At 41.2% G+C, this 22107-nt stretch overlaps 1 protein-coding gene across 15 annotated transcripts in view; it reads left to right on the forward strand.

Moving 5' to 3' along the window:
- NCOA2 (nuclear receptor coactivator 2) overlaps positions 1-22107 on the forward strand; it is a 289385-nt gene that overhangs the window by 251099 nt on the left and 16179 nt on the right. For 14 of the 15 annotated variants that reach the window (XM_053208027.1, XM_027064439.2, XM_027064437.2 and 11 more), the window contains 7 exons: positions 563-773; positions 2807-3013; positions 5693-5908; positions 8813-8942; positions 17139-17304; positions 19958-20236; positions 20959-21036. In XM_053208027.1, the coding sequence (XP_053064002.1) occupies positions 563-773; positions 2807-3013; positions 5693-5908; positions 8813-8942; positions 17139-17304; positions 19958-20236; positions 20959-21036 (1287 nt within the window). The remainder of the gene's footprint in view (positions 1-562; positions 774-2806; positions 3014-5692; positions 5909-8812; positions 8943-17138; positions 17305-19957; positions 20237-20958; positions 21037-22107) is intronic. The other variant, XM_027064444.2, reaches the window with a different exon arrangement.

Below are 22107 nucleotides of genomic sequence, written 5' to 3' on the forward strand. Positions count from 1 at the left end.
ACGTTTAACTATTCATGGTTTCTCTGAGCTTATTTCGTGTCTTACCCCTGCTCTGAAAAAAAGAAGTCCAAAAAGGAAGTGACCATTTACAAAATACTGATTTACTGTAAGTTTAGATCACATTTTATAGCAGTTTTTTGTTGTTGTGATTTCCTAGGCAGAGTTAACCACAAAACCTAGACCTGGACTGTAAGTTATAGCACACTCAGAGTTGATTAGAAATCTGCATACTCGTGATTAATTGAATTATCAGCATAAAATAAAGGGGAATTTATAAATTGCCAATGAAACACAGTGCTGGAAGGGAGCTTTCTAATTCAGTCACCTCCCTTTTTCTAGATGAGGAGGTTGAGGACTAAGAGATTAAGTTATTTGGCCTTCGTCAATTTAATTTTTTAAAAGATGATCGATGAACTTGTTAGGCCTGAGGGATGTGCGTGCATCAGCATGTTTTGTTTGGCCGTGGCCGTGCCGTATGCCAGTTAGGTCTGTAATTGCAGATGCGCCCGTGGTGCCCACTCTCTAGTAGGACTGGATAAACTCTCCCGTTTGTTAACTGCAGCCTGGCAGTGAGCTGGACAACCTGGAAGAGATTTTGGATGATTTGCAGAATAGTCAATTACCACAGCTTTTCCCAGACACGAGGCCCGGCGCCCCTGCTGGATCAGTTGACAAGCAAGCCATCATCAATGACCTCATGCAACTCACAGCTGAAAACAGTCCTGTTACACCTGTTGGAGCCCAGAAAACAGCATTGCGAATTTCACAGAGCAGTGAGTATGAGATATTGATGGTTATGCCAAGAAATTCCCATATAATCACCATTAGAAACAGTGATTATTAAAATCTGATACAAACAGCTTAGTCACTTCAATGTTTTTGTGGTCAAATAGCACCATCTACTGTCCTGGTTCTTCAAAACACTATTCAAAATGGATTCTAGTGAACATGGCTTTCCAGCATTCTCTTATGGTTAATTGAATCAACACGGAGGGAGACTGACCTACATAGATAAAGTTCTTTAGATGATTGTCATATTTCCCTTTATTTTAGCTACTGCCTTCAGAAATGGAGCTTAAAATGGACTTTATATATGTCTAGATATGACTAGATACTGGAAATATAGAAAATTAGAGAGTTACGCTGACTTTTTAGGAGTGATATGCTATTAAAAATTCTTACTATTTAATCATCATACATGAATGGGCTATATATATTAAAAATATCCTATCTCTTAAGAATCGTCCTATAAATATCAGTTTAAATGGAACTTTACCATAAACGTTTTCTAAGTGGATTTTAAGTTGACTAATTTGATATAAAGCTTGAAGACCTTAGACTATTTGATAAAATACATTTTATTTTAGATTTTTGTGAGTTTAAGATGAATTACTTCTTCACCATGATCACTTAATTTACAAACTCAGTAGTTACCTAAAGTCCAACAGTTTGAATGGGAAAAAATATCTTTCCCTTACAAAGAGATATAATTTATAGAAAGATAGATGACCTCTTCAGTGTTAACTTGGTGAACAGAATGGTTTTTCCCTCGTCAAGTACAATCAGATTCGTTGTTCAGCATTTATTCCCAAACCAAAAATGGCAACCACCAACCAAATCACAAAATAATCTTTAATTAGTGGACCTTTTCTCAAGTGATTCTTGATTATTCCAAAAGGGGTAAAACAAAATAGTTTTTGCTTGTTATCTCTCAAACCTGTCTGTTTCATGAGGAATGGAAAGTAGTTAGGAACCATGGGAGATCACAAAGTCAAAGAGTTGGGAAGTGAGTAAGAAGCATACTACAGAGTTTATGCTCATTAACCAGAGGCATTAATGAAGGGCAGCGTGGGAACTCATGGTTTCTCCTCCATTTGTACCTCCTAATGGAATTCAGATTATTGACTAGTAACTGAATAGCAAAACCTGAGGGAGTCATGATTAAGCATGTACATAATTTCCATTCCAAGCTTCTAAATATTTTATTTGTTATTAATTGTTAAGAACTTATTTCTTTATTTTGAATGTTCTGTTTCATACTATGCTTATGTAATTCAGTGGAAATACTTGATATCGCTTAATCAAGTAGTAATAAACTGTCATTTACAATATCTGTATACTTGTAAAATTTAATAATGTTCTTATCAAACTATTGGTTGTGTGATTGGATAGTGCACACTGCACCGTGGGTTCTTGTTGGTCAACTGTAAGAATCGTTTCAAATCTAAACAGGTCCAGAATTTAAAGAAGCTGTATTTAGAAGATTAGACAGGGCCGTAAAGCTTTAATACCGACTTCAGGTAGCAGAGATCACACTTACAAGATTTAACTTGCAATGTGAATAGATACTTGTAAGCTAATTCTACTCCTAGGAAAGTCCAGTTAAGAAAAAGATGTGTCCAAAGCATACATGTCTAGGTTTGGGATTGTGTGCAGGACATGTTTATAGCTTCATAGCTGTGACAGAACAATACTCCTAAATTCAAATAATGTAACACAGGGACGAAACCATACGAGCGGTCTGCTCAGCAAATACGATTGAATGTTAGAAATTAGTATTGGGGAGGAAATATATGATAAGTAATAGGCACCTTTTTTCTCTCTTTTTGCAAGATTGTTGAGAGTTAAGTTGGAGACTTGTTGACTAAATTATGAGTCCACGTGAGTTTGTCTTTGATGTAGGCCTTTGGTCCTTGAGGTGCAGAGCTTTGATATTTTACAGACAGCATTTTCCCTACTGCTTCTGTTACTTTTTATTTTGCATTATCCTATATTAACCTTCAATTTTCATGTGTTTTCTCCTTAGCTTTTAATAACCCACGACCAGGGCAACTGGGCAGGTTATTGCCAAACCAGAACTTACCACTTGACATCACATTGCAAAGCCCAACTGGTGCTGGACCTTTCCCACCAATCAGAAACAATAGTCCCTACTCAGTGATACCTCAGCCAGGAATGATGGGTAATCAAGGGATGATAGGAAACCAAGGAAATTTAGGGAACAGTAGCACAGGTAAGGGCTCAAATGCACTGTTACTTTATTGGTGAGTTATTTAATTTTGTAATGATTCAGCCACATCAAACTAGTCGAATTTCTCAAATGGAATTTTTTATGTTAGAAAGTAATATTTGAACGTAAGAAAATTCTGCAAATTTTCACCTGTGAGACTGGCATGTGAAGCATTGGAAAGCATTCCAGTAAGCTTACTGTTTTATTCTGTGATCATTACTTTCATAGGGTTTCTGATCACTAACCTATAGCATAGGCTGATTTCTTCTATTCCAGTTTACAGTCCTAGACATCATAGAGGTGCGCGTAAGATGATTTGATGAGTTGCTGGCATCTCATGTAATCTGCTGATAATCCCAAGCCTCCCTCTTAATTGATGACTTGTTTTTGAAGAATTTCAGAATGCAAGTTTAAAGTTCAGGCAACGTTTCATACCTATAAATGATACCGTTTTTCAGAAAACTATTCATTAAAAATAAGTTTAAATGGTAGTGTGCCTGGCCTTTTCGTACCTGATCCAGGGCTCCCTTTTCAAAGATACATGACTGCCTGTGCTCTGGTTTGGACCTTGACCTGCTGCAACTTAGCGTGTCTGCCAGGTTGCCCAAGCGCGTTTCCTAAGTGGTGACCGCTGTCCCAGCCACTACCATGTTCCTAAACTCCCATCTCCTTCAGGCTAGAAACCATCTTAGCAGCATTGACTGCCATCACCACCTTGTCCTGTACCCTGTACCTATTTACCACGGACACAGTAACTTATTTAGTTCTGAGTGTTCTAATGAAGAACTCACAATTTACAGCTTTCTTTCTTTGTCAAGATGAAGTGCTCAAGACAAAGGCATTGAAAGAAGTAGCTAGTATAAAAAGAATTTCTATTTGTGGGTGTTTAGTTCTTTGTTGTGGTGGTTGTTGTTTTTTTTTTTTCTTTTAGCTTAGTCTGTCATCTCTGTATACACATCGCCATTTTAGACAGCTAATTGAACTTAGAGCTCAATTTTAAGGGGGAAAGCTGGATTTATTTATTTTCGGTTGTTGATGAGCAAGCAGTTCGTGGAGAAACGTGTACTGGGCTATATTAAAATAGTTTATTCCTTCAACAACTATTATTGCTCCAGGCCCTGACTACTTCACTAATCTATATATTCACAGAAATGGTGCCATAGTAATTTTATATTTTAAGGCAAAGTATTGAGTTATATAAATAAAATATTTATGCAACATTCTATAACAGAAAAGGAGCCAATGACTTCTTAAAAATGCCTCCTTGTTAGCAGAACACAGGAAGATCTGAGTTCTTGCAGGAATCTGAAGAAGAAATTTAAGGATACACCTATTTTCAAATCGGGGCAGCCTGGCGATCTAGACTGTGAGGGTCATGTAGTGCCTCTGCTTCGTTTCCAAAAACAAAGAGACCAAAAGAGACTTCGACCCCAGTTATTATGATTGCATTACTATTGTTGAATTATAGGTGATTTTTCCTTCTGCTTTCTAGACTTTATATAATCTTGCTATATTATTTAGGTAATCGATTTTTGGAGAAATAAAATGCCTATTCTCCCATAGTACATTTGTGTAGTTCAAATGTAATGTTCAAATGGTTTTTTAAATATATATTACTATAATATTGTTCTAAGCTTTTCAGTCTAATTAATCACCCTTTATTCTTAATCATCCTAATGTAGCACATTCTCATTTCACCAGTGAGAAACCACCCATAATACATGTTTTCTCCATTTCTTGAATATACCCTCTTTTTAGTTATCACAATGAAAGTAAATGAAAGCAAGCCATCTATTTGAAAGCAGAACTTCTATATATCGGTCGTTCAGCATTTCAAAACGAAGGGTTCTCACTTGGAGTTTATCCCCTTTAGAATATCAAGTCTTAGCAAATATTTGGCCATTGTCCACATCCCAGGGCCAGGCCAGAGAGAGCAAACACTTGAGCCTGCGTGGAATATTGTGCTCTTCTTGTTGTGTGTGGCCCAAATAACTGTTAATATCTCGGGTGTAAAGGGATCTTTACCAATGTGCCCTAACCCCTTCTAGATCTATATAATCAGGAATGTGGTGGTCCAGGTATACTGAAGTCCCCCATAAGTAGGAGTTCCCTTGCCTTGGTTGTAAAAAACCGTGGTAGGAAGATCGTGTAATTGCTCAATGGTTTAGAGGCTACCTTGGTCAATTTTGAAGCGTAACAAATCAGAGTACCCTGGAAGGGATTTGAGGATTTAAAAATCTGACGTTGGCTTCACGGGACATTCTGTGATTTGGATTTATAATTAGAGTATTGACTATGAGTTTAAACCTTGTTTCTCTTAGCCTCACCTCCCTTTTGGAAAGTAAAGCACTGACGTGTAGATCAGCTAATGTGATTCACTTCCTGAGGAAGGAAGTTGGGGTTCTCCACACGCCACAGCACCTGTTTCTAAGTACATATGGGAACAATTTTAACAGCTTTTCCGAACTATAGAGAGTGGCAAGTCCGTGCTCTGAAAAACTGTAGAAACTGCCAATTCTTGTTGCTTAGCCAAGGGTCCACGTCTGTCCCAATGAAGGCATTAACTATTGGGCTGTGTAGACACAGTGATGGTCTTACACAGAGTAAGATCGTCTAGTGCTCATACATGCTGACTGTGTTTTCAGTTACTCCATCTCTCAGTTTCCTTTGGCTTGCCTGCAGGAATGATTGGTAGTAATGCTTCCCGGCCCACTATGCCATCTGGGGAGTGGGCCCCACAGAGTTCTGCTGTGAGAGTCACCTGTGCTGCTACCACCGGTGCCCTGAACCGGCCAATCCAAGGAGGTATGATTCGGAACCCAACAGCCAGCATCCCCATGAGACCCAACAGCCAACCTGGCCAAAGACAGATGCTTCAGTCTCAGGTCATGAATATAGGTAAGGTAGTTCTAGTGCTCTGCACTTTTCATTTCTGTGCTTTCTTAGAAGAGACGAACCGCTCCAGAAGTTCTTTGCAGACATGCTCCTCATTTGCAGGTGATTCGCCCCATGTCAAGCTGTCGTAAGTGGGATTTTGCTGGGACTCTGTATAGAATCCTAGAGTCTCAAAGGTTTCCCAGTTACATCAGAGAAGTAACTACCTCTGTGGTGCTTTATTTGTATTAAATTCTCTCATTTCAACTTTCGTGGGAAGTGAATCAGAGTGCCACACTGCCAGTGTTACATACATGATGGTCGTAAGGAGCATCTCAGCGTTACAGCAGTGGTTCCTGACTCTGGGTGATCATCAGAATGCTCGCAGGACATTAAGATGCAGATTCTTAGGACACCATCCTAGACTATTAAACCAGACTTTTCAGGGTCCTCACTGAAGGTACGAGGTCTTCTAGGACATCTCACAAAATGTGAGGATCACTAAAACTCTCTTCGGATACAGTTCTCATGTTATTAAAATTAATGGTCTAATACATTATATGACACCATTTATATGAAATGCCAAGAATAGACAAATCTGTAGGGAAAGTAGGTAAGTGGTTGCCTAGAACTGGGGGTCTGGGGGAACTGGGGACTGACTCCTAATGGTCGTGGGTTTGTTTGGGGAGAATGAAAATGTTCTAAACCTGATTGTGGTAATGGTTGTACAACTCTGCAAATATACTGAAACCCACTAAATCATATACTTTAAACGGGTGAATTGTATGGCGTGTGAATTAGGTCTCAGTAAAGCTGTTACCTGAAAAAAAAATAACGGTCTGTACAACTCATACTTGAGATTATTTTCTTAATCATTGACATATTAAGCTTCTTCTAAATCTTGCACATTAGCATAATTCGGATAAGTTCATGTTTATGTACTTTTTCATCTACTTAGAATATTGCGCAATGAGTAAGAGCTAAATCATTAACGGAAAGGTACCAGGATTGTTTTGACAAGACAACACAGAATTCTCATCCTACCTCTGGCATCCGCTTTCTTACCTAGTTATGTAATTGCTCAGCACATATTGGCTTATTGTTTCTGAGAGGTGACATTCAGATAGCCTTTCTACAGAGAATGTACTTCAAATTGATGAGTGGTTTCCAAACATAAATTCATATAATTTATGAAAGGCTTTTATAGAAAAATGCTGAAAATGACCAGATTTTCATGCAGAATTCAGCTGGGAAATTTTTAATGTATTGATTCATTCATTTAAATATCATAATTAAGGGGCACCTGGCTGGCTTAGTTACTAGAGCATGTGACTCTTAGGGTCACAAGCCCCATGTTGGGTATAGAGATTACTTGAAAAGTTAAACACACACACACACACACACGATAATTAATAAATCCCTCATATCCAGAAATTTAATTTTTTTCTCCATGTTTCTTTATTGAAGGGCACCTCACCTGGCCTTTGAGCTTTATCGTGTAACTGAATTTCTTTGATTTTTAATAAATTCAGAAAGCCATGAACTCCACAGAAAGTTGTCTCTTGTAATGGAAGACTGGTCTACACATGACAACAATAAAATCATTAAAAAATCTCATGTCATCCATTAGCTTTAAACCTCTAAATTAAAGAACTAAGAAAGGGCACATCTGACCTGCCTGAGCCTTCTTTCTGTTCTACCCCCTTTCTTCTAGAAGAGCTAACTGAATTACAGTGAATGAAAGTTCAAGAACAAGTGATCTAGCACTTCTTGAAAGTATGATCCAGGACCCCAAGCCTTTCAGGAGGTCCACAAGACTAAACTGTTTCCATAATAATGCTGAGACCCTACCGGCCCTCTTCACTCTCCCCTCTCATAGTTACATGCTGTGTGGTGGAATGTGGGAGCACATAGGATGCTCTGGCTCTCCTCTGTCAATCTGGACATTAAAGTGGTCCTCACGATGTAAAACAAGGGGCACCTGGGTGGCTCAGTCGGTTAAGCGTCCAACTTCAGCTCAGGTCATAATCTCACAGTTTGTGACTTCGAGCCCCTTGTCAGGCTCTGTACTGACAGTTCAGAGCCTGGAGCCTGCTTCGGTTTCTGTGTTTCCCTCTCTCTCTGCCCTTCCCCCACTCATGTGTGCTCGCTTGCTCACTCTCTCTCTCTCTCTCTCAAAAATAAAATAAAAAATAAAAAAAAAATTTTAATGTTAACAATACCAGTAAAAGGGTTTTTTTCATTTTTCATTAAAAGATCTGGTTTACAGGGCACCTGGGTGGCTCAGTCGGTTAAGTGTCCAACTCATGATCTCAGCTCAGGTCTTGATCTCACAGTCATTGAGTTCAGGCCCTGTGCTGGGCTCCACACTGGGTGTGAAGCCTATTTAAAAAAGAAAAAAAAAAATCTCTTGTTTATATTAACATATAGTGGATTTATTATAATGATTTTTAAATGAAGGAATAATTGTTTTTTCTACTTTCCAGTGTTAATTTCCCATACAGTGTCAATCAGATATAACCCACATAAACTAAAGCTTGTTTCTTGAAGAATATAAAAGGTTCTCTTTGCAAGAGTTTAGAACTGCCACTCTATATGTTCCCTAAAGTGAGTGAAAAGCCTTGAAGTTTATTGCCTTTGTTAAATTTGATCTTACTGTTTTCACCTAAATATTATTACATCTGTTTTTTTTTTTTTTTAGGTTTACTTATTTATTTATTTAGGTAATCCCTGCACCCAACTTGGGACTCAAACTCATGACCTTGAGATCAAGAGTCACATGCTCTTTCAGCTGAGCCAGCCAGGCACCCACATCTGTCTGTTTCATTTTCCATAAACCAGATATTTCTCTATATATTACATAGCAGAAATAGGCACTTTCTTGATTACAGGTTATAAAGTTTTTTGATTTTTGTCTTCTCTCTTTAGGGCCATCTGAATTAGAGATGAATATGGGGGGACCGCAGTATAGCCAACAACAAGCTCCCCCAAATCAGACTGCCCCATGGCCTGAAAGCATCCTGCCTATAGACCAGGCATCTTTCGCCAGCCAAAACAGGTGAGTCCTGAGTACCCAGGAGCTCCAAGAGAACAGTGGTTCATGAGTTCTGGAAGTTATTTTATTTTTAAATGTCTATTTATTTTGAGGGAGCAGGCACATCTGCACTCACATGAGCGGGGGAAGAGCAGAGAGAGAGGAGGGAGAGAATCCTAAGCAGGCTCTGTGCTGTCAGCACAGCCCGACTCAGGGCTCAATCCCACCGGCTGTGAGATCATGACCTGAGCGAAATCAAGAGTTGGGCACTTACCTGACTGAACCACCCAGGCACCCCGGTAACTTATTTTAGACCTCTGCCAAAAATTAATCTTTTCCTTCTAAATAGTTGGTCCTGACCAGTTTTCACATATTCAGACTATAATCATCAGTTGTTGGACAGGAGGTGAGGGGGTAGGGGAGGGAGAAATCCAGAAATCAGTTACTTCTAGGGCATACCTTTAAAAAGTTATAATTTAGTTGGAAAATAAAAGATGTACATTAATAACTATAAGGTAGTATGTACTGTACTATAAATGGTATAAGAGAAATCAAACAAATTACAAGAGATCATCCAACTGGGGTGACTGGGGAAGGCTTCAGAGTCCTGAAGGAAAGGTGTAATTCAGGAGGTAGACATGTCAGGAAGCCAGTCCAGTGGGTAAAAGCAGCACAATCAGGGCCTGGATGTTACAGAAACAACACCGTATGTTTAGGGTAACGGGGAATAGTCTAGCTTTCTGTTACATATATATTACCACTTAAAAAATATACAGTAAAGGCAGTATGGGAAGATTTGGCAGGAAGAGTAGATTAGTAATTGAATAGATTTATAGAAGGTTTTCAGTACCTAAGAAACAAAAACAGATGAACATTTGGGAAGGGGGGGTTGGAAGAGATAAGGAAACAAACCATAACAGACTGTTAGAGAACAAACTGACGGTTGCTGGAGAGGAGGTGGGTGGAGAGATGGGTTAAATGGGTGATGGATATTAAGGAGGGCACTTGTTGGGCTGAGCATTGGGTGTTACATGCATAAGTGATGAAACACGGAATTCTCCTGAAACCAATACTACACTATATGTTAACTGACATTTAAATTTAAATACAACTTTGAAAGAAAGAAAAAAGAAAAAGAACGTCTTAAATACCACGCTCTGAAGAATTCAGACTTTTGCATTAAGCCATTAAAAAAGGTTTTTGGAAAAGGAAATGGTATGTGATCTTGTTTTAAGTTTTTTTTGCTTCTGATTATGTCAAATTTTGTTTCTTTGTAGGTGATCTTTTCTCTTGTTGCTTTTGAAATATTCTTTGTATTTACTGTATGTGTTGCACTTTCTCTACAGTGTGTCTGGGTGTGGATTTATTCATACTGCTTGGTATTTGGCATGTTTTACTTGTTTTCACCCCGTAGATTCATGTTTTTCATGGTATTATCTCTTGTACCGTCCCTTTCCATTTTCTTTATTCTTTCCTTCTGAGATTCTGGTTAGACATATTACACTTTCTCTTTCTACGCTGGATTTTTTTTTTTAATTCTACCCTCCATTTTTTTTTTATAGATCTACATATTTATTTTTGAGAGAAAGAAAGAGACAGAGTGTGAGCAGGGGAAGGGCAGAGAGAGAGGGAGACAGAATCCGAAGCAGGCCCCAGGCTCTGAGCTGTCAGCACAGAGCCCGGTGCGGGGCCCGAACTCACAAACTCAGCAAGAACATGACCGAGCTAAAGTTGGACGCTGAGCTAACTGAACCACCCAGGTGCCCCCTACCCTCCATATTTCTTAATCCATGTATTTTCTATCTCCTTGTCTCTCAGTACATCAGGATAATTAATTTATTATCCAGTTCAGTAATTACTTCTTCATCTATGTTTAATCCAGTTACATTTTTTATTTCTAAAAGTTTTATTTGCCAGGTCTACTTTTCAGTCTCATTATTTGCTTATTTTCGTGATTCCATCTTTATATCTTTAAGCATTACATTCATCATTATTTTCTGAATTTCTTTATCTGATAATTCTGATAACTAGGTTTCATAGAGGTCTAACTCCAGTATTGACTCTCCCTCATCATGGCCTGTTTCCCTGAGTATTTTGGTAATCTTGCTTTGGGAGTTCTTAAGTTGATCTTGGTTGGTGAAACATCTAGAGTCGAAATTGAGGAAACTTCTCTTAAAAAAGCAAATTTGCAGTGCTCTCTGCCAGAGGCAGGGGGTCCATTCCACGTTCCCTTGGTTCAGTCCAGCAGCCTCAAGTTAGTGCTTTTATTTTGCTTTGGCCCAGAGCCCCAGCTCTTGTAACTGCTCTGTGGATAAAAACACACCTATCACCAGTAGCTTGGGATGCTCAAGGTTTAGCTCGTAGGTGGTTTTTGTTTTGTGTTTGCCTCTTTGAGAGTTCCATTATTCCCTGCAAAGCCAAGGTCACAGTTATGTCGTCTGCATAATCTCGTTTTTAGCAGTGCACTAACTGCAAGCAGACTTGAGGCCTAAGTGATGGTCCTGCTTGGCTGGTTGGGTGAACAAAGCAGCTCCCCAGGCAGAGAGATGGGAGCCTAAGCCAGAAGGCGGTGTGGGAACTGAAAGGGTGTGCGCGGTGTTTTCCAGGAAGTAAACTTGTTGGAAAACAAGCTGTAGCAATTCGGCCTTGAGGCCCACATGTAAAGAGCTGGGGTTGAAGGCTCCGTGAGGACCCTGCTGCAGACCGAGTGTTTTGTCCTGGTTTATTGTCCTAGATTATTCTGGTTTAAAGTTATGTAATATTCTTATCTAATTCACAGATAATGAAAGTCAGCAAGGTTTTTGAAATTTCGTAAGAGTTGAGTACATTTTCAGAGTTTCTTGTTTGTTTTTTTAAAACTACAGGTTTCAGAGTGAGTCCTACTCTGAGATGTAACGCTTTTATCATAGTGGGCCTTGCACAGCTCAGAAGCGTGGTATGATACCTGTCTGTTTTCCTTCCCTTATCTTAAAGGAGAGTAAAGGATTCAGAAGATTCAGTGAAGTTTAAAAACAAAAAAAAACCCCAAAGTATCAGAAAATGAATAAGATCCCAGCAATAAGACATCTGAGAAAAAGTCGAGGGCTAGTTATTTCACTGAAACAAAAGACCAGGGAAAGTGCTTACTAACCATCTCGAGTACATAAAGGAGGAGGCTCACTTACCAGCTGTATTCCTTTCATCATGGGAAGAAATTAGTATTTTTTTAAGCCTGCGGTGCCTCTGAGTCACGTCTGGGGTCTCCTTAACAGGCGGGTCTGGGTGGGGCCCAGGGCTCTGCATTTTGAGAGACCCAGAAGATGCCTGCATCTCTGGCCCTCCCCCTGCACTCTGAGCAGAAATGAGGCAGGAGAAGGATGACAGAGCAAGAACCGCGTGCAGTCACTGTGGCTCTCACCAGACCGGCCACCAAGGCAGCGTGCAGCTTCCATCACCGGGTCTGTTGGGAGCAGAGCATCGCACAAATAACCACTGTAGTAATAACTTGGAAGCAGTACTTTTTCGGGGTCCTTCCAGTTCTTTGAGTCTAATTTGATGGAGTCCGTGAGTGTTACGCTGTTTCTAAATATGTTTATCTGATATGTTAAAGAGCCACCCATTTCCATGGAAACTTGCACATAATGGAAATGTAGTACGGTAGTTAAATGCAGCATCTGATAGTTGTTTTGGGGTGAAATGTCAAAGATTAGTTTCTAGAGAATACTAGGCGCAAAGTTAGGATTTTCCCTGTTGCCCAAACAGATGAACATTCTGTTAAAACAAAAATGGAAGAATTCCGGAGTTTGTACGGAGCCCAGTCACCATGTAAGCATGTTCGGTTTGCTGTGCAAGTTTCTGGGTCTGGGCACCACCCCTGTTCTGCTGTTGCTCTGGTTACGCTGTGTCAGTTTTCTTTGTATGAGAACTGTGTGGACAAAATAGAATGTGTTCATCACTTCTAAAGTCATTTCAGCTTTTCCAGCCACTTACCCCCCATCTTTTATTTTAAATAATTCAGTTTGGAAGAAATTTATGGCCAACTTTATGGTAATCTTATTGTCATAGAAATTCAGAAGTGATGGATAACAAAGGTTTTGACTATGTCTCTCTTTTGAAAAGAAAAACAGTGCTTTATCATCCCCCCCTTTTTTTAACTCCCCTAAGTATCATCATTAACGTTTTATAGTTTTACTGCCTACTTAGGGGTAAGTTTTTAATGTTTTATGAACCCAGCATTAGTTTAAGTACACATTTCCAGAAGACTATAGGTTGGCCCTTAAATCTCAAACATAATTCTCTTACTCATTTATTTATAGTTGAACTTGCATTTTCTGTAGTTCCATTGAGTTTTATTTTCCTCGATGTCATATGTAAAAAAGATGTTTAAAATATAGCCAGGGCTCCCTGGGTGGCTCAGTCAGTTGAACGTCCGACTCCTGATTTCGGCTTAGGTCATGATCTCACAGTTTGTGGGATCGAGTGACAGCTCTGTGCTGTCAGTGCAGATATATTGACATACTTATCAAATATGCTTTGATATATTTATCAAAATAAGTAAAATAAAATATAGCCCAAAACTTATAAAGGATTTTTTGAAGATTTCTGTTGGATTTATAAAAGTGGCTTTCTCTTCAAATACAGTAGCTGCCCTCCATGAAAAACTTGCTTTCACATTAAGTTCAAAATCTGAGTTAATTTGGTTTTCTTTTGTTTGAAATGCATCTAAATAAAGTTTCTTTTGTTGTCGATTTCTTATCATGTAGTAGCTGCTACTTTTCTGCAGAATTTTGAAAATAATGTGAAAAGTGATGATAATGGTCATGGTTTCTCAAACAAGAGCTCAGAATTGACCTTATTCCCCTTTTAAAAAAAAAAAATGTTTATTCTGAGAGAGAGATTGTGTGTGTGCATGCATGGGCGGAGGAGGGGCAGAGAGGGAGGGAGAGAGAGAATCCCAAGCAGGCTCTGTGCTATCAGCATGAACCCAGTACCAGGCTGAATCCCAGGATCTAAGCCAAAATCAAGAGTTGGACGCTCAAGCTACTGAGCCACCCAGGTGCCCTTATTCCCCATTTTGTCTCCATCCTTACTGTTTTTTGGTAGTTCATAAAGCGTACATTTCAAGAAATGAGGTTTCTTTTGATGATAGCTTTATCTTCTGCTAGTTTGTTACTTAATCATTTCGCATCAGCCCATGGCCTGCGTGTGTTCTTTCCTTTATTCCTCTGAATTTCGTCCTTGTCTTGTCTAGATTGTGACTCTATTTGTAATTGCCCAAAATGCAGGAGAATAAGTTCTTCATTGTGTTGGGGGACATTTATAAAGTTAGGATTGGAAGTCTGGATTGGTATTTTTTCCATAAGCCAATCATATTATTACATCTCTAAGGGAAGTGATATAACTCATGGTATACCCAAATTTATCATATCAACCACAATGCAATGTATCTTTCTGATTATAAGATATGATATCCTGGCTAGATCAGGAGCCCTTTATTTTCATCAACTGGAAACTTACTGAGCCTATGCAGTTTCAAGAACTGGGCCAACAAAGAGACTTAAGATCTCCTCACTTGGTACAGTCTAAAGTTGATATTTTAACATCAATACCAGTATCGATTTTAAGTGAAAAGAAAGGACGAAGCCTGGAATGACAAGTGTTGGCCTTAGAGTGGCATAGATGGCATCTTCTGGAAAAGGATCAATTGCCCAGGGTGGCTGGGGCTCACGGGGAAATTGTGGACATTGAGTTTGTAGAGACTAGGCTTTACCAAAGTGTGTGCATCCTTAAATTCCACCACCACCACCTGTCCAGGGACTTAGACATTTTCCTGGAGAGCTAAAATAAGAATTTTTGAGTCATCCCAGCAAAATTTGTTTTGGAAAAGGAACCTAACAGCATTGTCTGAGGAGAATAGGAGAGAGGCTATAAGCAGGGAATTATTTTGAGAGTCCTCAGCCTGAGCTGACAAGGAAGAACCCTGACCAAAGTAGGAAAGCTGGAGGTACTGTTGGACATTTCAGTCTGTGTTGTGTATTGCTTTGAGGTTTGTTTTTTTTAATTAAGAAAAGCATGTAACAAAAATGGGTTCTTTTATTATGTTGGAAATTGTTTTTTTAATTTAAGCTTTGGATGTATCTTTCCTACGGTAGAGTTGTCTTGCAGAGGGTGACCGTACCTCCCTTTCCTTTTGACGCTGGGTTTCAGTCCAATGCAAGACTGGGGGGTGTGGGTTCAGGCGGAACCCAGCAGCCTTCCTAGATTTAAGAGAGTAGATTTCACCTTAGCCTGTCAGCAGTGGGGATCTAGAGGGGTCTGGGTGGGGAGGTCGTGTCTGGTGTGGGAATGAAGCTCCCGAAAACAGAAGTTGAAAATTAGGGAATAAGGCAGACCAAGAAAATACTTTAATGCATTTAACTAGCTACCATCTTTGGGGAGTGAGGTCCCAGGTATAAGTGATTTGGTAAACACACAACATCCACTCTTGGCTGACTCGACCTCTTTTCATGAAACTTACCACATCCAAATGTTGGTCACTCCTCTGCAGAATTCCCTCCTCTCTTTGCTTCTGTGATACGCGGTTCTGTTGTTTTTCTCCTCCTTGTTGCTGCTTTTCTACACTGCACCTTCCTCCCACTCCTTAAGTGTAGGAGCAGCAGACTGATCTGATCCCATTTGTGTTTAAAAACTTAAATTCCAGGAGAGCATGGATGCCAGAGAAGCAGGAAGGGCAGTAGGGAGACTTTTCCAGGAAACGATGTCTTACTGAGGAGCAAGGCAATGATGAGACGAGGCAGGTTAGAAAAGGCCCCCCAAAAACCAGAGCACAAGTCTCAGAGCGTTAGCTACCTTTAGCAAGGCAGGACCATTTGAGTGGAACCGGGTGGCCGCACAGCGCACGCGCTCGGCCTGTGGTAGTAGCCCGCGGCAAGGGAGGCTCGGGGATGCAGGCTTAGAGCCAGGAAGGGCAGGTGAGCAGTGTCATGAAGGGCGCATTCAGTTAGGTGATTTCCCTCACAAGTTACTGGGGATAAATGGAGAGTATAAATTGTTCTTTAATGCACTGATTATAAATGTTGGAAATCAATTGTTGGCTTTCATAGTCAGCATTTCGAGATCCTAGGCCAAAGTGGCATGCCAAGCTGTCTTTAGAAAACATGGCATATTAAATTGGGTTAGATAAATAACTTCATCCCTTGATGGATCTATTCACACTTGCTTAAGAATGAACTTACTTACTTGTAAACTTTTCTTTTCTCCAAAACATCATATGGTAACTCTAAGAGTACTAATTAGACCATTTTGGCAAAATACAAGTATCATTTTCCCTTTCGATACTGAAGTAACTCAGAAACTTTTCAAACCCCCACCACGAACAACTTGTCATTTAATTTAAATTTTAGGAGTTTTATGTACCATGAGTTTGGAGTTTAGTGTTACAATTATATCACCTATGACCTTTTATAATAATGTAATCTGCACATTCATGATCTACTTTGGTTGACTCAGAAAGGCCAAGAGCCGCACTTCCTGGGGGCCTTAATGAATATGTTTGCAAGGCCTGCTTATGCATGACTAAGAAGTTTCCTATTAGTCCGACCAGAGTTAGTCTAGCGACAGATGAATTCAAAAAACTTAATGCAGCTTTTCTTCTTATAGGTCTCTAGTCTCTCCCAGATGAGTCATCACAGCCACGTATGAAATTTAAATGAAATTTAATGAAATTTAATGAAATTTAAATGAAATTTAAATGAAATTTAATAAATTTAATGTTTAAATGAAATTTGTCTTTCCTACCAAAGTTCAGAAAAATCCTTTGATTACTTCAGGGCAAAGTGAATACATACCTATGCTTGAGAAATCCGTGTAGATTTGTGGAAATGCAACGATCAGGAGGGCCCTGGCAGCACGCGCGTCTGTGTAGGAATCACGGATTGGCAGTGTCTGCTTGTGCGATCTCCCCGACATGTGGGTTAACCCCTCTGAGCCTCAGCTTTGCCAGCTTTAGAGTGGGGGCAGGCAAAACGAAAACCATACACTGGATGCCTCGATTGGCACTGAGTAGAGTGTGTCTGTCACTGTGACTTGTCATTTTGTTCTGTTCTGGCTGGTAGAGCGTTGTGTTACACAGACCCGGAAGTCAGTGGTTGGTGTTGGTCACCTTTTGTCCCTAAGGGAAGAAAGCGTTCTCTGACCAGCTGGCTTTTCCAGGGGCCCACGGTGAAGTTTGTGTCTTCACAGGCAGCCATTCGGCAGCTCTCCGGATGACCTGCTGTGCCCACATCCTGCAGCAGAGTCGCCCAGTGATGAAGGCGCTCTCCTGGACCAGCTGTATTTAGCCTTGCGGAATTTCGATGGCCTGGAGGAGATTGACCGAGCCCTCGGAATACCCGAACTGGTCAGCCAGGTGCGCACGGGCTGGGGGCGGGGGGGGGGGGGGGGGGGGGGGGGCGTGTTGCTGAGCTCTCCCAAGGGCACAGACTCATCCGTTTTCTTTGGTTCACATATACTCTGAGGTCTGCTTCTTAGGGCACTTCTTTACCTCCTAACAAGCTGGCTCTGTTTTCTTTCTTGCCCTCCTTGTTACCCCCACGTAAACGTTTGCCCAAGGATGGAGAACACTGAAAATGAGCTTTCATTAAATTTAGGCTATTGAGCTGAAAGGCAGAAAGTCAAGGCCAGCTCACCTAATGACTTAGAGGGACACACAAGGAGCAGAGAACAGAGAAGTCTAGAACAAAACACTGCCGCCCCAATGACCTAGAACCCTTTCAGCTAAAAACCCAGTTGGCATCCACGATGATCATATTCATCTTTACATTTGTGGGCTGGTGAGAAGAAGCCAGTGTGCTAAAAGAATACTTCGCACACAAGCTAGCAGAAGTCATTTTAGAGGTAGCTAGAGCTCATTAGCCATTTTGACCTTTGTGTGGATTGAGCCCATAATAATTTGGGGGGATATTTAAACGTAAATGGGAAGACAAGAAAGTGCTTCTTAAGCTTCCTCCTTCGAAATTCTCTAAAGTATTGCTGCTTTATAGCAATAATATAATAAACAGCCTAAACATAGTCTCGAATGTGGTAACAGTATTTTCTGTGTCTGGCTACCCAGCTAAATTTGTGGGAAGCAGGCAAGGAAGCAGGCATCCTGGTTTACTTTATAAAGAGGAACAACAAATCTAAACAAAATCTAACCAAAAGCTATCACAGTCTCAGTACTGTCTTCCTCTTTGCTCATCATCTTTATTTCTTACTGCTAAACAGTAGCTTCCAGCGTCCAGTATACTCTTAGACATATGACGTGTCAGGAGGACGTCAGAAAGGTGATGCAAAGTCATTGGAGGCTTCTCTAAAGCCTAGAAATCATACTGTCATAATTCCCACAGTTCAGCAGACAGAAGTGGGAGTTAAGACTTGTCGATTCATATCAAGAACAGCAGAATGGGAAGAAATGACTCAAGAGGCTACATGATATAATGTGAAATAAATTGAGAAAGGAGAATGGAATTTAAATATTTCCTGTGTGGCTAGTTTGCTTTTGCTTTAAGTGGTAGCTAGAAGTAAGCACTCAGTATTTTTCTCGAGTTTTGTCCAAGTGACATTTTTTTTAAAATGTGGTTATTGGGATTGTTTGTAGCGTCATTTTTATCAAAACTGGTGTCCTTTTGTCATTTAATATTTTTAGTCCCCTTCATTTTTTCATTCATTTGTATGCTGTTTTGTCTCATCAAGTCCATTGTCAGTATAATGTCATCCTATTAAACTGAATTATAGAAACATTTTTCGGTGGATTTGGGAAATGGAGAGTACAAATAGACTTTATTTGTGCACATGAGAGTTGTGTGTCTTCTTTAAAAACTGGAAGTTATTTCATTTCTTCTCTGTTGAAGATGGGCAGGTATTTAAAGTTCTAAGATAGTTTCGTGAGTGTAGTTATTCAATTCAATAATGAGTTCAGTAATTCAGTAATCAATGGTGTCCCCTGGGGAGGCTCCATCCACATACTTAAAACTGTGCTGGAGAGGGCATTGGGCCCGGATCTCGTGGGTGGACCTCAGGACCGCGCTGACGTGAGCCAAGGATCATGGCCAGCACCAGGCCCCTGCTCTAACTTGGGTAGACTGGTTTGAGGAAGGCCTAGGACGTGATCATGTTAGAGAAAGCCTTAAGAGACGTTTTTGCTCTTGAGTCCTTCCCTCCTTATATCAGAAGGGTTGTAGCAATTACCCCTAGAAGTAGAAGGGAGAGGAGAATAGAATTAGCAAGTATCTGTTTCCACCCTAAACACAGACACCGAGGGCCACTTGGGGGTGAGGTGTTCCCCCTTGGAGAAGTTGTAGATTTTCTATACCTGCTTCATTCTGACCCAGATAGATCAGGTAACCATAAGAAGTCAAGAACGACAAACACAGCAAATGTGTCCAGTAGCTCATAAGATGGTGGCAAACTGTAGGAAGTTCCGGCAGCACAGAAGGCAGTTAAATAAAGGCAGTGTATCGCACTGCCGAGGAGCTCAGGTGCTAAATCACAGACTGGATTGGAACCCACTACCGAACCAGCAGAAAGGCTTATCGCAACTTCCTCCGTGTCTCCAGATCTCACTTTTTTCATCTGCAAAATGGGAACGATGGTGGCGGGTGCCCCGACACTGCCGACCCCAGTGAGGCACCAGGGTGGTCGTCTGACTAAAATGATTGCTTCAAGTATGAAGAATCAGTGAAAAGACTTAACACTTCCAGGGGACATTTCCATTTTACAGTCCGGGTCAGTCTCTGATGGGGAAGTGAGGAGGCAGTGTCCCATAGTCCTGGCCCCGTTCTCCTTCCCTTGGAAGAAGGGTTGATGGGGGTCAGGCGTGACCCTGCTTCTTCCCTCACATAAGTGCACCCGTTGAACAAAGATATTTTCTAGGAAGAAAAGTGGAGTCACGCTAGGTACCTTTGTATAGTAAGTACAGTGTGAAAAGCTTCAAGTATATGACAGAGAAAATAACCTTGTATCAACTCCGCTGTCTGGAGCGGTTGTATCCATTTGTTTGTTATCTGGGGCTGTCTCTTCAGAGCCAAGCAGTCGATCCGGAACAGTTCTCCAGTCAGGAATCCAACATCATGCTGGAGCAGAAGACCCCGGTTTTCCCACAGCAGTATGCATCTCAGGCCCAGATGGCCCAGGGAAGCTATAACCCCATGCAGGATCCGAACTTCCATACCATGGGACAGCGGCCCAGCTACGCCACACTCCGCATGCAGCCCAGACCCGGCCTCAGGCCCACAGGCCTGGTGCAGAACCAGCCAAACCAGCTGCGACTCCAGCTGCAGCATCGCCTCCAGGCACAGCAGGTGTGCTCTTCGTGGGCGTCTGGAGAGGCGGCCAGGGCGAGGGGGAGTGGGCAGCTTGAGGCGAGAGGGCGGCGTAACAGTCGTGTCCTCGGGGAGGGCGGAAAGCTCATCCCGTCCCTTCCAAGATGACGCTACAGCTCGTGCTCTGTTCTACTTACTGATTTCCTTTCTGTCTCGTCCACTAACTCCACTCTAGCACAGTGGAGCTGTCCTGTTGCCCAGCAGGACAACGGTCTAGCCTTGAGGTCTAGAGCTAACAGTCTAGCCTTGAGCTCTCTGAGCCTCAGTTTTCCTGTCTATAAAATGGGGCTGCTGTATGGTGCAGGGCAATGTGCATATGAGTTAAAGGTGGTTTCTAGCTCAGTGTGAGCACTCAGGACAACAGTAGCTCGTTTCCTCAGTCCTGTCTCATGACAGAAATTGTCACTGTTAGCTGACGGGTGGCAGAGCAGTGCTGCCTTCTGAGTGCGTAGTTAGCTCAAGAAAATGTGTTCTCGGGAAACAAGGCTAGACAGATTTCTGTAAACAGTCCACAACGTTTTCTCAGTAATAAGCAATGCGAAACCTCACTGATAATTAGCTTTGTAAAAGAATTCAGCTGCAAACCATGTGGTTTCAGCATCTAACGCATACAGATGTTACACTGGGGAGGGCGATTTCTCAAGAGAGATGATTTAAAATATATTGTGTAAAAAATGTATTGATTCTTCTGTCGCATTTAGAATCGCCAGCCACTTATGAATCAAATCAGCAATGTTTCAAATGTGAACTTGACCCTGAGGCCTGGAGTACCAACACAGGTAAGGAGCAGACCAGCAGTCAGATTTCATGGGATGTTGAGTTTCTCTGTCATTTCTTCCTTGTCAGTATCCCGGGCAAAGTTACTTACAAGGTCATATGACCCAGATCAGCACCATGGATCTGTTAGGTCATTCAGATGTCCATCTAGCCTGTCACTTTTGTAGTTCCATTTTTACTGCCAGGTACAGTCAGTTCTTGTCATTCACTTGTGTTGTGTTCTATGAAGTTACAGCAAACACTGAATTAGCGACTAGTGAACCACTGCTCCCAGGAGACCTACAGGGTTAGGGTCCTGCCAGCCTCTGGTGCCAGCATGGTCATCAGTCTATCAGTACATAACCTTGTTTCACATGTGCTTCAATTTGAAGAAATCTTATTTAATAGATACTGTCGATTTGTTACCTTGAACTCAGAGACACCAGCGCTGTGACTCTTGCCTGAATGAAGCTCACCCCACACGTGCCTTCTCCATAAGGTACATCGCAGCCTCTTGCATTTAGGAACACTAGACAGCTCTTTAGCACTACTCTTGGGAACCACCGTCAAGAGCAAAATCACCTGGGAAAAGCACACCAGAGTGAAAAACGTGGAACTAAATAGTCCACAAAAAGGACGCTTACAGTATGAGAGCTGAAACAAGAAGGCAGAGTGTCACCTTGTTTCAGCCTTAGGTGGGAATAATGTGCACCTTGGGCATCTCAAATTCTTTTGTGCATGTCCATAGACGTTGACAGTGCTGTGAATATAGAGTTGGGGGTTACAAATAAATTTTAGCAAGTAGGTAAGTTCACAAATACGGACTCCAGGAGTAATGAGGATTGACTCTGTACTGCTAGGACCCCATAAACAGCCTTTTACCTCTTCTGGGTGGCAGGCACTGACATCCTTCCCTGCATCCATCTGTCTTTTCCTCTTCAGTCTGCCCTGGCCTCTTTGCATGTTCCTATCACCTCGCTCTCCCTATACTCCCTCCCCTCTCCCTGCCTCTGTTCAGCCTTTTCCAAAGCACTTCAAGCCACATTTCGGCACAAATGATCTGGTTTCCCTTTAGATTTGAATGCCATCTTCAA

The sequence above is a fragment of the Acinonyx jubatus genome, chromosome F2 (assembly GCF_027475565.1).
Source record: "Acinonyx jubatus isolate Ajub_Pintada_27869175 chromosome F2, VMU_Ajub_asm_v1.0, whole genome shotgun sequence".
Taxonomy (NCBI): Eukaryota; Metazoa; Chordata; class Mammalia; order Carnivora; family Felidae; genus Acinonyx; species Acinonyx jubatus.